This window comes from Myotis myotis, unplaced genomic scaffold (genome assembly GCF_014108235.1).
Source record: "Myotis myotis isolate mMyoMyo1 unplaced genomic scaffold, mMyoMyo1.p scaffold_m19_p_1, whole genome shotgun sequence".
Lineage (NCBI taxonomy): Eukaryota > Metazoa > Chordata > Mammalia > Chiroptera > Vespertilionidae > Myotis > Myotis myotis.
This window is the reverse complement of record NW_023416313.1, coordinates 133,874,253-133,891,265: the sequence shown is the minus strand read 5'-3', so window position 1 is coordinate 133,891,265 and position 17,013 is coordinate 133,874,253. Positions and strand designations below refer to the sequence as shown.

The 17,013-nt window shown below is 40.2% G+C and overlaps 1 protein-coding gene across 1 annotated transcript in view; it reads left to right on the top strand.

The window, feature by feature from the left end:
* The window catches only part of TTC6 (tetratricopeptide repeat domain 6), a 263,011-nt gene that overhangs the window by 174,981 nt on the left and 71,017 nt on the right, over positions 1–17,013 (top strand). Inside the window, exons 11-14 of the mRNA XM_036338786.1 lie at positions 1,857–2,319; positions 2,621–2,750; positions 3,589–3,761; positions 5,499–5,635. Of these exons, the coding sequence (XP_036194679.1) occupies positions 1,857–2,319; positions 2,621–2,750; positions 3,589–3,761; positions 5,499–5,635 (903 nt within the window). The remainder of the gene's footprint in view (positions 1–1,856; positions 2,320–2,620; positions 2,751–3,588; positions 3,762–5,498; positions 5,636–17,013) is intronic.

The window sequence follows — 17,013 nt, the reverse complement described above, 5'->3', positions numbered from 1 at the left end:
GGGCTCGATCCCACATTGGGGACGATGCAGGAGAGAGCTGATTAATAATTCTCTCTCATCACTGATGTTTCTATCTCTCTCATCCTCTCTTTTCCTCTCTGAAATCAATAAAAATGTATTTTTAAAAAATAAAGAGATTTATTTGCTTTTTAATAACTAAATTTGAAATTTGTATAGGCAGAGGTAGAGGCAATAAAACAAATTATGGGAATATTGATCTAAGATAATACATTGGTAGAGCTTTCCTACTTTATTTTTAAAAAAAATCTTACATTAAATTACCACAGAATTATAGTATGAAATAATTGTTATTTTAAAACAAATTTATGAAGCAACTTCAAAAATTTTTTATTTTTATAGGTTGAGATCTTTCTTTCACTAACCTTAACTTGGTTAACACAGAAATACCTTTCTTACCATTTTATATCAGCTCTTTTTTTTTTTTTTTTTTTTTAATATATTTTATTGATTTTTTACAGAGAGGAAGGGAGAGAGATAGAGAGTTAGAAACATCGATGAGAGAGAAACATCGATCAGCTGCCTCCTGCACATCTCCTACTGGGGATATGCCCGCAACCCAGGTACATGCCCTTGACCGGAATCGAACCCGGGACCTTTCAGTCCGCAGGCCGACGCTCTATCCACTGAGCCAAACCGGTTCCGGCATATCAGCTCTTTAAGTTTGTTTAATCACACTCATTCTTGGCTAGCTCCCAAACTTGGCTAGCACTTCCAAACTTGACCTCGTCCTGACAGTGAATCTGTGGTTGCAATCCTGGTTTTCTTGGTCTGTCTTGCTTCACTACACAAGACAGGCAGATTTATTTTCTACAAGGAGGAGATGACTTATATTCCTAAGTACCATTAATCTGTAATTTTCCTAATGGTCAAGTATTGCTTTTAGTATATTATGTTGGTGGACAATATGGGATGGAATGGGTTAGTTCCAGAGATTTCCATTTAACCTTTATTATCATTATCTCCCTCAGTGTACAGCTTATGTAGTTATTAATTGATTTATTGCCACTACACATTCTAGGACTAGGGGAATTATCACAGGATGGTTCCATGTCTCATTAGATCCACTGTTAGGTGGTTTCAGGCCAAGATTCTTTCTACCACTTGGTCTTCATAATTCCCTAATTTCATTGATGGATTTCAGTGGCATTTATAGTGGGTATCTGTAGATCAGCATAAGTTTTAGAGCCAGTATCTAATAAGTCCCAGAAGCATTGGGTATTTACTCTTTCCAAGATCTTTGGAAGCTTTTGGGGAATAAGTCATTAAATATAGGGTGTCCCAAAAATGTATCTGCACACTTGAATAATTAAAAAGACAGTGTTTATTAAAATACATTTCATTTTCAAAATTGAGTTATTAGTTGTTAAAGTGTGTATACATTTTTTGGGACACCCTGAATAATTTGGCCACATAGCAAGATCCTTTCTCAATGGGGCGTGGCCTCCCTGTCAGGTTAAGAGGCTTTGGACTGTGAACTGGCTTAGGTCTGAAAGTTGGGTAAGAGGTTTCACCTAGAGGTGAAAACCTTCTAGATGTTCTTAGATAAATAATAAGTAAAAGAACACCTTAGTGGGCTGCCCATCTATCTCATTTAGTTATTGCCACAGATCGTTGCGAGTTAAAATCCTGTGATTACTGTTCTGTCCCTGTGGTTTATTTTGGTAATTGTGACCACCAAATCCAGCTAATACACCAGAAATCAGTGTTTAACAAGCCTCTGGGTGACTTGGGTGAACAACAGAGAAATGGTAATTTTGTTTGTGGTTGAGTTGATTTATTGATTATAAAAGTAATTATATTTCTGTAGATTAAAAAGATTACTTTTTAAAACCTAGGTCAATGTCTCATGGAATCCTTCCAGAACAGAAGAAATATTTGCTCAAACTTCCTTTATATGATCGTCAATTTCGGTGCCCCAGCTTGCCTGCATATTTAAATTTTGACAAATTTGCCGAAAGTAAGGGAGGAATTCCAAAAGATAGTGACTTTCGAACATGGATTCTTGATATATTCTCTAAGAAAAAACCTCAGAAGACAACCGGAAAAGAGAAAGTTGTTAAAATAATTGTTCAGAAAGATGTGCCTGTCAAAGAGAAAGGACCACCAAAACTAGAACTGAATGATTCTTTGAAGTGTGATCTTCCTCCAGAAGTCATTAAACATTATGAATCTGAAGTGAAGATCTTGACTGAAGAAATAAATAACAAGACAACATATTCTGCATTTTCATATTGTAGGCGTGGCGCTCTGTATAGGAAACTGGGGAAGTTACAGAGTGCCATGGATGATCTACAGGAAGTAAGTTTTATTTAATCAAAATAACAATGTTAACAATTTAAACTTGCATATAACTGTATAGTAATTTTTACTAAAATTTTAAACAATTAATTCGTAGTGTACCTTTGAGATTATAAAATTATATTTATTGACATTTTCAAATAATAAATATCAAAAGCACTAGATCTTATTTGTCAGATTGGGAGGTACTATTTTGTATCATACACATACAAAGCAATTGGGATCAATAGTGCTTGAAATCTGATAGTATATTTTCCTTCAGTAAATCAACTTTAATTGAATTTATACATATATTTTCTAGGCTATATTCTTGGAACCATTGTTTCTCAATGCCTATTGGCACCGACATCTCATTTATCTTTTCCAAGACAAATTTAATGAAGCTTTGGATGATCTGAATTATATAACTAAATACAATAAAAATAATGCAGGTGGGTTGTCTGTGCAGACAGTTATACTAATTATATCTATACCAAATCTGTGGTCATTTAATGGTACTATAAAGATACATAAATCAATAGACCCAGGTCTCCGAACAGGTTGTGACACTCCTAAGTTAAATTTACTACTGACATAAATTTAAGACTCATATGATCCTATATTATTTTCAAAATAATGGTTTGAAATGTGAAGGTTTTGGTATACATTACAATAAATTGGTTGCTTACTGTTTACCCCAAGAGAAAAATGTCTTTAAAAATTTTTAGCTATAGAAGTGAGTCGCAAGTCTTTTCTTAACCACAAATCTCTGAATTAGATTGTAGTGTTCCTAAGACTTTTTGGTTGGATGAAATCTACACATTTGACCTTCTGTAACATATTCTAACCAACTCGAACTACTGCCCATGAAACTTTTTGGGAGTGAGAAAATGTTATACTCATCTTCGTATCCCAGCGTCCACCACATATCCCTAGAATGTATCACGAGCTTAAAACTGCAAAAAATTTTGTGCCATCAAAATCTAACTTTTACTACAAACACTAAAAGATTATGAAATATTTCAGACATTCAAAAAAGAAATAGTTAATTTCTGTTACTTTAAATTGAAATTGAAAATGCTTTCAACCATAAATGATTATTTATACAGACTTTGAGAACAAATTTTTTATTGTTGGGGGTGGGGAACACCCCCACAAAATCCTTGCCATAAATGGTTAAGAAAGTATAATATTCTAAGACTGGAGTTTTGGAGAAAGAGGGATTAGTCTTAAAGATTTTTCCTTTAAAAGGACTGTACCACTAAATTGTGCCTTTTATATTTTCTTTAGAGGCATATTTGTCAAAGGCAGAAATTTTCAGGAAAAGAAAAGAAGTTACTCTGGCAATTCTAAATTACACCAAGGCAATCAAGTTGAAGCCCAGGGATGCTGATATATATTTCAGGAGGGGTGAGATGTATGAATTAACAAACAAATTCCTGGCCATGGATGACTTTTCTACAGTAAGTTGTATCACATATAATGCTGCCATTATTTATATATTTTAGTTTATGATATTCTCGTCCTAATATTATAGCAAAGCATTGTATAATCAAAATTATTTATTACAGGTTAGGACCCAGGGCATTCATTATGGAATTGATATTACTACTATGTCAAATAATTTAAAACTATTATTAGTAGTGAATGAATAGATTCAATCAGAGTTGGATTTTGGAGATTTGAGTCAATCCTGAGGGGGGTTTGACTTTTCTAGGAAACCTTTGAAAATTGCTTCTTCCCTTTAAACAACAGAGGAAACCATTTTCCACTTAACTCTTGAGACACAGCTGATTCTCTTCTGTCGCAAAACCATCTACTTCTAAAGAAGCTGTGCTTATTGCTCACTCATTCATTCACGAACAAATATTTATTGACTAAGGCATTCTATAATGTAGTGAATAAAACTTCATGAATAAAATAGACATGCTTCTTGCTTATACGGAGCCTATAGTTTAAAGGACAGACATTAAAGAAATAAATACATAGGTAAATATATAATTACAAATTATGATAACTCCTATTAAGAAAATAAAAAAGATGGGGGGGTAATTTATATTTGCTATGGGATATCAGGGAATTCCCTTCAAGAAGTGAACTTCTGGCTGAATTGTACATTGAGACTCTATATAACCAGGCAAAATATTCCTCTGATTGCAGAATAATTTTAACCTTGACCTCCTGACTTTTAACTCTAAATTCTTAGTTCTTAGTACAGTTGTGAATTTAGAAGTTATTTACATAATTTATCTTTTCATTTTCCCAACTGCCATGTTTCTTAATCCTTGATGGTTAGTCATACACTTGACATTATTTTTGCTTCAAGAGATTATAAGTTTGATAACCTCTGGTCTTAAATAAAATCTTTTCAATACTATTTTCTTTTGAAGATATTGAAATCATTAGATTACCTATTTTATTCATTTCTTCCATCTGGCACCAATAATTTAAAAATTGACTAATGAAGTAACATTAGGCCAAACAAACTTCAATATCTTTAGGTTTTTTTGTTTCCTTATTTTAAAAATAATAATAATAATAATAATTATTATTATTATTACTTGATAATTTTTATACTTCTCCCCACCCTCACCCCTAGTATCAATGGTGAGGAGCTTTATAACTGAGTATACAATGATTTAGTCTGTTTACTCTATTGTCTATATGTCAATATGAAATGAATAAATCATGCCAATACCAATTCATTTGCTTTTACCATTTTAGGGATTAGATTAATCCATATTTTATTTGATAGAATCAGCCTTGGTCTATTCAGTCTAATATGTAGACAGTCTAATATGTATTATCTTTAATTGGAATAAAATGCTGAGAATATATTGGGGTAAAATTGATAGAGCCAATATAACACTAAGTGAACAAGTCATTTATGAAATTTTATCTGTAAAAATTTCAGTGGGGTGAAGCCTTGGTTGCTTGTACATGCCATTTTAGTTCTCTTTCAGAAAACCTCCTCTTTCTAGAACTTGATGATAAGTGAATTTCCTAAAGACGTGGTATTTAAATGCAAATCTAAAAATTTTTGCATCTGCAGTACTTTGCTTTTATATAATCTGAAGTTTAAAATGTGGCTGTAGCCCATTTAATTTCTATGGGGTTATATATTTTTCTTGTTTGTCCTTTCCCCATTATGTGATTTGTTTTTGTTTCTCCCCTCCAACCTGACACCCCTCCCCATGCAGTGCATTTTTTATGATCCCAAAAGAATAGCTGCATTATTGAAGCGTGGAATGTTTTACTATGAAAATGAAAACTGGAATGCAGCCATACATGATTTTACAGCCTTGTTAAATGTAGATTCCCAAAATTCTCAAGCAAGGTAAGAATTATTTTACATGTAATTTTTGAAATTATAATATTTTTTGAAATACATTCTCAGGAAAGCAAATTGCTTGAAATACATCAGACAGCCTTTTAAAAATATGTATCTATTTTGAGTGACCTCAGTGAAGAAAATCTTTACTCTAACAGTAGTGGTTAATTTAATTTAATAAGCCATAAATTTAGAGTTTCATTAGCATTTTCTAAATATTAGTTACATACATGTGCTGGGGGATGGAAATGGGCCCGGAGAAGTCAATGGGGAAAAAAGGAGACATATGTAAAACTTTCAACAATAAATAATTTAAAAAATAAAAATAAATCAAAAAAGAGAAAAAAGAATAAAAATAAAATCTTTAAAAATTGAACTATAAAAATAAAGAAATAAATTCTAGTTACATTATTAATTTTTAATGCATTGGCTTATGTTTTTATTCTTTGGATATATTTTTATATTCTTTGTATTCAATGAGTACAGAGAACTATTCATTTAGGTTTCTGTAATACAGTGGGGCCTTGACTTACGAGTGTCCTGACTAACGAGTTTTTTGAGATACCAGCTGTCTCTTGGCTGATTTTTTGTATTGAGTTGATAGAGTAATTTGAGTTAACAAGCTCCTTAACAAGCTCGGTCTTGGAACGAATTAAACTCGTAAGTCAAGGCCCCACTGTATCTTTTATTTTTATCTATCTATCTATCATCTATCTATCTATCTATCTATCTATCTATCTATCTATCTATCTATCATCTATCTATCATCTATCTATTTATTTAGAGGAAGGTAGAAGGAGAGAGAGATAGAAACATCAATCGGCTGCCTCCTACTGGTAAGTCAAGCCCACAACCTGGACATATGCTCTGACCAGGAATTGAACCTTTGACCTCTTGGTGCATGGGATGACACCCAACTAACTAAGCCACACGGGCCAGGAATAACAGAATTCTCCTTTTGTTGCTTTTAATATAAGTTTTGTTATGAAGAGGTTTAAAAAATGTGTATATAGTCATAACTGCTCATCTTTTCACTCACAATTTTTGTTTAATATTAAAATTTTTATAGTAAAATAAAGCATCCATCCAGAAAAGCATACAAGATACAAATGTACAGCTTAATGATTTACCACAATAGAAATACCTGTGTAACTATCACCAGGTTAAGGAACATTTCTAGCAACCTAACAATCCCTTGTTCCTTTGCTTCCCCCAGAAGGTTACCACTGTCCTCACTTTTATTTTAATAAATTCATTGTAGTTCTTTATAGTTTCATTATGTAAGTATGTGTCCCCAAACACACTTAGTTTAGTTTGCCTGTTTTTTTGAACTGTATATAAATAGGACTAGAGGCCTGATGCACAAAATTTGTGCAAGGGGCTGGGCTCTTGCAGCCCCAGCTTCCTCGGCCCTTGCAGCCCCAGCTTCGTCCGGCTGGTCATTCTGCTGTTAGGTCTAATAAGAATATTAGCTCTTTATTATATAGGACTAGCAGCCCGGTGCACAAAAATTTGTGCATTCGGGGGGGTCCCTCAGCCTGGCCTATGCCCTCTTGCAGTCTGGGACCCCTCGGAGGATGTCCACCTGCTGGCTTAGGCCCGCTCCCTGGGGGAATGGGCCCAAGCTGGCAGTCAGACATCCCTATGGAAGCCCAGCAGCCCTCGGGGGATGTCCACTTACCAGCAGGGAGCAGACCTAAGCTGCAGTCGGACATCCTTAGTGCTTCTGAGGAGGCAGGAGAGGCTCCCGCCACCACTGCTGTGCTGGCAGCCATCAGTCTGGCTTGTGGCTGAGCAGAGCTCCCCCTGTGGGAGCGCACTGACCACCAGCGGACAGCTCCTGCATTGAGCATCTGCCCCCTGGTGGTCAGTGTGTGTCATAGTGACCAGTCATTCTGCTGTTGGGGTCAATTTGCATATTACCCTTTTATTATATGGGATAGAGGCCTGGTGAATGGGTGGGGGCCAGCTGATTTGCCCTGAAGGGTGTCCTGGATCAGGGTGGGGGTCCCACTGGGGTCCCTGGCCAAACTGGGTAAGGGGCTGATGGCTGTTTGCAGGCTATTCAAGCCCCCCCCACAGTGGGGACCCTCACCCCATGGAGGTTTGGCCAGCCTGGGTGGGGGGCTGATGGCCGTTTTCAGGCTGGCCAAGCCCCTCCAGCAACAGAAGTTCCCAGACTCTCCTTTTTTTCTTTTTTCTTTTTTATTCTGGGATTTATTTACCTTCTATAATTGAAACTTTGTTGCTTTGAGTGGAGCTCAGAGCCACCGCGGCAGCTTGGTTTCCTCCATCATTGGGTCAAGCAAGCCTCCTTCTTTCTTTAGCTCCGTTGCTGCTGGCCGCTATCTTGGTTGGGTTATTTTGCATATAGTTGCTCTGATTGGCTGGTGGGCGTGGCTTAAGGCATAGTGAAGGTATGGTCAATTTGCATGTTTGTCTTTTATTAGTGTAGATCATACCATAGTATTCTTTCACACTTTTTTGGCTGAATATTATGTATATTTAAGGTGACTTTAGTTTACTCCTTTTCAATTTTTACTAGAGGCCTGGTGCACGAAATTCATGCACTTGGTGAAGGGGTCCCTCAGCCTGGATTGCAAGAGGGGCCAGGGAGAGATATGCGAGGTTGGCTAGCCAAGGAGGGACTGTGGGCGGGATCCAAGGCATGTCTGGCCCATCTTGCTCAGTCCCGATTGGGCGGACCCCAGCAGCAAGCTAACCTACCAGTCAGAGTGTCTGCTCCCTGGTGGTCAGTGCACATCATAGTGAGCAGTTGAGCAACCTTAGCATATCATTAGCATATTATGCTTTGATTGGTTGAATGGACGACTGAACACTTAGCATTTTAGACTTTTAATATATAGGACTAGTAGCCCTGCGCATGAATCCATGTGCCAGTAGCTCGCCAGTAGCTCTCTGCTGCCCTCCAGTAGCTCTCTACCTGCTGCCCTGCCCTCCTGTAGCTCCCCCGCTCCCCTTCATAGCTTTCTGCCCTGCCCCCTCCTGTAGCTTTCCGCTGACTGCTTGTAGCCAGCAGCTCACTGCTGCCCTCCAGTAGCTCTCCGCCTGCTACCCCGCCCTCCAGTAGCTCCTCCTGCCCCCCCACCTCCCCTCATAGCTTGCTGCCCTGCCCCCTCCTGTACCTCTCCACCACCCGCTTATAGCTCATTGTCCCACCCTCCTGCTGATCCACGATCGGGTTGTTATGCTGTCGGTTGTTACGCTTCACGGCGTAACAACCATTTGCATATTGCATCTTTATTATATAGAATAGTATTCAGTTGTATGAATATAATTTACTTATCCAGTCTACTGTCAATGAACATTTGAGTATTTCTAGTTTTTGATCATTATGAATGTTGTTTCCTTCAACATTCTTGTACATGTGTCTTGTACACACATATAGTAGTTCCCCCTTTTATGTGGTTTCACTTTCCTTAGTTTCAGTTACCTATGGTCAACCGGGATGTAAAAATTGTAAATGGACAAGCCCAGAAGGAAACAATTCATAAATTTTAAATTGCATGCTTTTCTGAGTAGTGTGATGATATCTTGTGCTGTTCTGCTCCATCCTACCTGGGACGTGAATCAGACCCCATCCTGATTGGTCATTACATGGTGGCATTCTTGCCAATTTGCATATTCCTCTATTATTAGTATAGATTCCTGTTTCAATTTTTTTTTCTGTGATGTACTTCTAAGAATCTCATGCTCACAGGTTAATTTTGAAATCTGATAAATGCCTTTTGATCATTATATGTTTTTAGATAGGATATTATTAAACTATACTGAGTTCTCTTTGTCTTTACTTTTTAAAAGTTTTTTCATCTATATTCATAGTAAAATTGTTCACTAGTTTAGTAGTCAGACTTTGATTTCAGAATTTGACTACTTTCTGAAAATGAATTACGCCTTTCATCTTCTTTTCTTAGAAATATGTCCTTTAGGATTGGATAATTTTTCTTTCTTGAAAGTTTAAAATAACTCATTTCTAAAAGTATACCATTTGAAAAGATGGAAAACATTTTTGAACCTCTTTAAAAATTATTCTCTAGTTATTGGTCTATTCTGGTTGTCTACTTCTTGATTGAAAGGGGGATTAGTTGCAGGAAGGAATCAAATTAGTTGGAGAACTAGAAGGTTGATACACGGTATTGTAAGATGCTGTTATCTTGTGGACTGGGCTTATATCCCATTTTAAAGAATTTGGCTTATCCCATTGTCAAAGGGGAGCTGTAAAAAGTTTTTGAAAAATAGATCTGTATTATTTAATGATCAAATACTACAACTCTAGAACGAGGAATGGAGACAGAAGTAGCCTAGGTGTGAGCTGAGGGTCACTCTAGGTCAGTACTTCAGATGAGGATCTGAAGAATTGAGGTAGTAAAAATGAAAGAAGGAACAGAGGGAAAAGTCAGTATGTTTGCATAATTGACATGACTTAATGACACCCCAAAAATGTTACTGGAGGCTTATTCTGTAAGATTTTAAGTTCAGGATCATATATATTTAGTAATATTTTCTAGAAATCAGAAATAATTAACAAATAAATATAAAGCCCTTGTTGGTGTTTCTCAGTGGTTAAAGTGTTGGCCTGCATATTGAAGGTTCATAGGTGCAATTATCAGTCAAGAGTACATACCTCCTTTGCAGGTTTGTTCTGCTGCCTGGTCTGGTTGCATGTAGGAGGCAACTAATTGATGTGCTGCTCTCACATCAATTTTTCTCATTCTCTCTCCCTCTCACTCTTCTCTCCCTTCTTCTCATCTATTCCCTCTAAATATCAAGGAGGAAAAAATACCCTCAGGTGAGGATAAAAATAAACCTATCTATACTAATTAAAGGATAATAGGCTAATTAGACCAGATATCTTCCGGACGTCCTTCCGTACAAAGCCATGGTGGTGGGGCCGAGGCAGAGGCAGTTAGAGGCAATCAGGCCAGCAGGGGAGAGCAGTTAGGGGATCAGGCTGGCAGGCAGGTGAGCAGTTAGGAGTCGGTGGTCCCAGAGCGAGAGGGTGCAGGCTGGGCTGAGGGACCCCCCTCCCCTGTGCACAAATTTCGTGTACCGGGCCTCTAGTCTAATAAAAGAGAAACATGCAAATTGACTGCACCTCTGCTATGCCCCAAGCCACACCCACCAGCCAATCAGAGTGGCTATATGCAAATTAATCCAACCAAGATGGTGGCTAGCAGCCATGGAGCTGGAGCAAACAGGAGGCTTGGTTGCCCTGGCAATGGGAGGAAGACATGCTTCCCGCCTTCCCTGGCCGGCTGTGGCCTTCGCTCAAGGCAACAAAGTTTAAATTATAGAAGATAAATAAATCCCAGATACCTGCTTCCAGTCAGCCTCCACTGGAAGCTTGGGTGGCTGGGATCCATGGCCAGCCTGCAAACAGCCATCATACCCTCACCCAGGATGGCCAAGCCCTCATGGAGTAAGGGTCCCCGCTGAGGGGCTTGGCCAGCCTGTAAACAGCCATCAGCCCCTCACCCAGGCTGGCCACACCCTCATGGGGTGAGGGTCCCTGCTGGGGGGCTTGGCTAGTCTGCAAACAGCCATCAGCCCCTCACCCAGGCTGGCCAGGCACTCTAGCAGGGACCCTCACTCTGAAGGGGGTGTGGCCAGTCTGAAAACGTTCCTTAGCCCCTCACCCAGGCTGGCCAGGCACCCGAGTGGGACCCCCCACCCTGATCCGGGACACCCTTCAGGGCAAACCAGCTGACCCCCACCCATGCACCAGGCCTCTATCCCAGTGGTCGGGAAACTCATTAGTCAACAGAGCCAAATATCAGCAGTACTTCTTCAAAATAGACTCACCCAGGCCAAAAACCAACTTCTGTGCATGGGCCACGAAGTTTCAACCGCACTGAACCTGCGTGCCCGCAAGTGGTATTTTGTGGAAGAGCCACACTCAAGGGGCCAAAGAGCCGCATGTGGCTTGTGAGCTGCAGTTTGCTGACCACTGCTCTATCTTATATAATAAAAGGGTAATATGCAAATTGATCCTAACAGCAGAATGACTGGGAATGACTGGTCACTATGACACACACTGACCACCAGGGGGCAGACGCTCAATGCAGGAGCTGTCCCCTTGTGGTCAGTGCGCTCCCACAGGGGGAGCTCTGCTGAGCCACAGCCAGGCTTGTGGCTGCCAGTACAGCAGTGGTGGTGGGAGCCTCTTCTGCCTCCTCAGCAGTGCTAAGGATGTCTGACTGCAGCTTAGGCCTGCTCCCCCTGGCAAGTGGACATCCTCTGCGGGCTCCTGGGCTTCCAGAGGGATGTCTGACTGCCAGCTTGGGCCCATTTCCCCAGGGAGCGGGCCTAAGCCAGCAGGAGGACATCCCCCGAGGGGTCCCAGACTGCAAGAGGGCACAGGCTGGGCTGAGGGACTCCCCCTACCCCCCCAAGTGCACAAATTTTTGTGCACTGGACCTCTAGTATATATATAAAAGCCTAAGCGACTGTTTGACTGTTCTATGTTCGACCAGTAACTATGACACACACTGACCACCAGGGGCAGATGCTCAATGCACTGGCATGGAAACATGGAACAGACTGATTAATCTCAGCGAGAAGGGGGGAGGGCAGGAAGAGATTAACCAAAGATCTTATATGCATACTAGAGTCTTGGTACATGGATTCATGCACCTGTGGGGTCCCTCAGTGTGGCCTGTGGGGATCGGGCCAAATCCATGCACTGGGCCTCTGACATCCGCCTAGGGGTCCCAGATTGCAAGAGGGTAAAAGCCAGGTCGAGGGACCCCACAGGTGCATTAATCCGTGCACCAGGCTGCTAGTAAATAAATAATACTTGTATTCATTAGAAAATAAATTAGACGCCTTTTTTTAATTTCTTTTTTTTAATTAAATTTTTATTGTTGAAAGTATAACATATGTCCTCTTTTCCCCCCATTGATCCCTTCTAGTTCGCTCCCACCCTTCGCCCCAGGCCTTCACCACCCTATTGCCTGTGTTCGTGGGTCATGCATATATGCATACAAGTTCTTTGGATAATCTCTTCCTACACCCACCCTTCCACACCTTCCCTCTTAGATTCTGAATTCTGTTCTATGCATTTATGTCTCTGGATCAATTTTGTTCATCAGTTTATTTTACTCATTACTCATTATTTTACTTCCACATATGAGTGAGATCATGTTGAGTCAAGTTTTTTTTTAATTGAGCAGAATGTAAGAGTGATTTTTTTTCCTTGGTTCTTGTCCAGATGGATTCGAAAAATGAAGCCATAGACAAAAGGTGGTAGGTGAGAAGTACAGAAACTTTATTGCAAGCAGAAGAACTTGATTGCAAATAGATACTATATCTAAAACTCCTAATTTTAAGCTTTCTAATTCTAAGACTCTGTCTCTCCTAAGGAGGTTGGCCACTGCTTTCTTTGTCTTGAGGCATTATAAAAGCTGTAGTTCTTTGTCTCCTCATGACACTTTTTAATTGGACTCTTACCCAACTTAGGACCCCTGTGCTTTCCTCATTGGTCACTCTACAAAGGCCAAAGCCCGCATGGTGCCCCCACTCCTTCTTTCCCCTTATTTTGCAACATTCCTCTATCCTAGGTGAAAATGTTTCCTTTTTCCTGATATTTTGTGTCTTTTCTTTGTCCTTCACATATTCATCTTATCTGTTCAAGTTGGAGTTACTTTGACCTACCTTATGGTACCTAGAAACCTTATCCTGCCAAACATTGAGACTGAAACTGCTGGCTTCTCAGCTTAGGGAATACAACAGACCTTTTTTCCTTTCTTCCTTTCCCCCTCCCTTTCTGTTTTCTCTTATTAGGGTGTTGTTGTTTTTTTGTTTTGTTTTTTTAACCATTTGCTAATGTCCTTGGTTTATGGCTGTTTTAATTGCTCAGGCCAAGGTGCCTCTATCCTCTCTGGACCCCTGCAGGAAGTCATTCATTGTCTTCACCAGCAGAGAGGTGTGGACAAGGATCCCCAAAGGCTGGCGACCCTTGAGCTCTGGCAATGGTCAGGGCTGTGCACCCACTATCAGTCCAGACAATGGTAGCTGAAGCAACTTCCCCATCCTTGCTGATGGGCTAGTCTGCCTATTACTGGAAATTGCCTGCCTAAGGGCTATGGGTGTATCCCAAACCTAGTCTGCCTATTACTGGAAATTGCCTGCTTAAGGGCTATGGGTGTATCCCAAACCAATAAAAGGTTGGTGAGGCCTGAGCACCAGTGGAAGTCTTTCCTCTTGAGTTGGACTTGTCTGCCTGGCCCCCCAGTATTTCCAAATTATCTCTTGTGTCTCCTCTTTTATTTGTGTGTGGCTCCTCTTCCAGATCCTGAACCCTGAACCACACGGGAAGTGGGGGAACAAACTTTACACAGACCTCCTCTCTTTCTGTTTACCTAATTAAGCTAGCTAGATACCCTTATTAATGTGATACTTGTCAGACTCTGACTGGCTTATTTCTCTTAACATAATACTCTCTAGGTCACTCCATGCTGTCTCAAAGGTAAGAGATCCTTTTTTTTTTTTAACTGCTGCATGGTATTCCATGGAGTAAATGTACCAAAGCTTTTTTATCCACTCATCTACTGATGTTCACTTGGCTGTTTCCAGATTTAGCTATTATAAAATGTGCTGATATAGGGATGCATATATTCTTTCTGATTGGTGTTTCTAGTTTCTTAGGATATATTCCTAGAAGTGGGATCATTGGGTCAAATGTCAGTTCCATATTTAATTTCTTGAGTAAACTCCATACTGTTTCCATAATGGCTGCACTAGTCTGCATTCCCACCAGCAGTGAACGAGGGTTCCCTTTTCTCACATCCTCACCAGCACTTGTCATTTGTTGATTTGTTGATGGTAGCCTTTGTGACAGGTGTGAGGTGATATCGCATTGTTACTTTAATTTGCATCTCTTAGATGATCAGTGACTTTGAGCATTTTTTCATGTATCTATTGGCCATCCGTATGTCCACTTTGGAGAAGTGTCTATTTAGGTCCTTTGCCCATTTTTTAATTGTATTGTTTGTCTTCCTTTTGTAAAGTTGTATGATTTCCTTATACATTTTGGATATTAAGTCTTTATCCAATGTGTCATTGCTAAATATGTTCTCCCATACAGTGGGCTCCCTTTTCATTTTGTTGATGGTTTCTTTTGCTGTGAAGAAGCTTCTTATTTTTGTATAGTCCAATGTGTTTATTTTCTCCTTAGTTTCCTTTGCCCTAGGAGATGTATTGGTAAACATATTGCTATGAGAGATGTCTTAGATTCTGCTGCCTATGGTTTCTTCTAGGTTTCTTATGGTTTCATGACTTTTATCCATTTTTAATTTATTCTTGTATTTGGTGTAAGTTGGTAGCCTAGTTTCATTTTTTTTTTTTTTGGCATGTATCTGTCCAATGTTCCCAACACCATTAATTGAAGATATTATCTTGACTCCATTGTGTGTTCTTGCCTCCTATGTCAAATATTAATTGAGCATAATGGCTTAGGTCAATTTCTGGGTTCTCTGTTCTGTTCCATTGGTCTATATGTCTGTTATTATGCCAGTACCAGGCAGTTTTGATTACAGTCGTTTTGTAGTATAACTTGATGTCTGGTATTGTGACCCCTCCAACTTTGTTCTTCTTTCTCAAGATTGCTGTGGCTATTTGGGGTCTTTTATGGTTCCATATAAATTTTAGGAGTATTTGTTCTGGATCTGTGAAATATGCTGTTGGTAGTTTAATAGGGATTGCATTGAATCTATGGATTGCTTTGGACTCTAGAATGATGTTAACTCTAGCAGTCCATGAACACAGTGTATACTTCCACTTTTTAACATCTTCCTCTATCTCATTTTGCAACATCCTGTAGTTTTCAGAGTACAAGTCTTTTATTTCTTTGGTTAAGTTTATTCCTAAGTATCTTGATTTCTTTGTTACAATGGGAAATGGGATTATTTGTCTAGTTTCTATTTCTGAGAGTTCATTAATGCTGTATAAAAAGGCCATAGATTTCTGGGTGTTAATTTTGTATCCTACTATATTGGCAAATTTATTTATTAAGTCTGGTAGGTTTTTGCTGGAGTCTTTGGGTTTTCTGTATACGATATCATGTTGCCTGTGGATAATGACAATTTTACGTCCTCCTTGTCCACATAGATGCATTTCATTTCTTCTTCTTGTCTCATCACTGGGGCTAGGACTTCCAGTACTATGTTGAATAAGAGTGGTGAAAGCAGACATCCCTGTCTTGTTCCTGTGTTTGGGGGAAATGGTTTTAGTTTATTTCAATTGGGTATGATGTTTGCTGTATGTTTGTCATATATGGCTTTTATTATGTTGAAATATGATCACTCTATTCCCATTTTTTTGAGAATTGATATATATAAAAGCCCAGCAACCAGAATGGCGGAACGACCAGAATGACCAGAACGATTAATGGCTATGACACACACTGCGGTAGCCAACCAGCCTGATCTGGACCCCAATTGCCCACCTCCAGCCCAGCTGGCCTGGCCCCCGATTGGCTCCAGCACCTGGATTGGGGACAAGGCTGACTGCCAAATGCCCATGGCCCCTCTCCCTGGCTGTCCCCACCCCGTATTGGCCTTCAACACCTCGATCAGGGTAGACCAGCCAGACCTTACCTGTGTACAAATTTGTGCACTGGGCCTCTAGTCCTATCTAATAAGAGAGAAGCATGGTAATTAGCATACGACCGCTACCCCTCCCATTGGCTAATCAGGGCAATATGCAAATTAACTGCCAGCCAAGATGGCAGCCGGCAGCCAGGCAGCTGGAACCTAACATAAGGCTTGCTTGCTTCAGTGACGGAGGAAACCAATGTTCCCCACCTGCCTTGCCGGCCTCTGAGCCTGCACTTTGAAACATTGTAACAAATATAGAAGCTAAACAAAACCCCAGAAACCAGCTTTCAGCGAGTCAGTATCTCAGAGCTGGAGTTGATACTGTGTTTCGATTATAGAACCGAAACAAACCAGATACCTGCTTTCAGCAGCAGAGGCCTCAGAGCTGAAGCCAGAGCTAAAGCTGGCCCAGAATAAAAAAAAAAAAGAAAAAAAGGAGCAGTTGGGAGTTTCAGTCACCCACCAGCCTGAAAACAGCCCTCAGCCCCTCATCCAGACTGGCCAGGCACCCCAGTGGGGACCCCCACCCTGAAGGGTGTGTGACCAGCTGCAAACAGCTATCATCCCCTCATCCAGGCTGGCCATGCACCCCAGTGGGGACCCCCACCCTGAAGGGGGTGTGACCAGCTGCAAACAACCATCATCCCTTCATCCAGGCTGGCCAGGCACCCCAATGGGGACCCCCACCCTGATCCGGGACACCCCTTCAGGGCAAACCAGCCAGCACCCACCCATGCACCAGGCCTCTATCCTATATAGTAAAAGGGT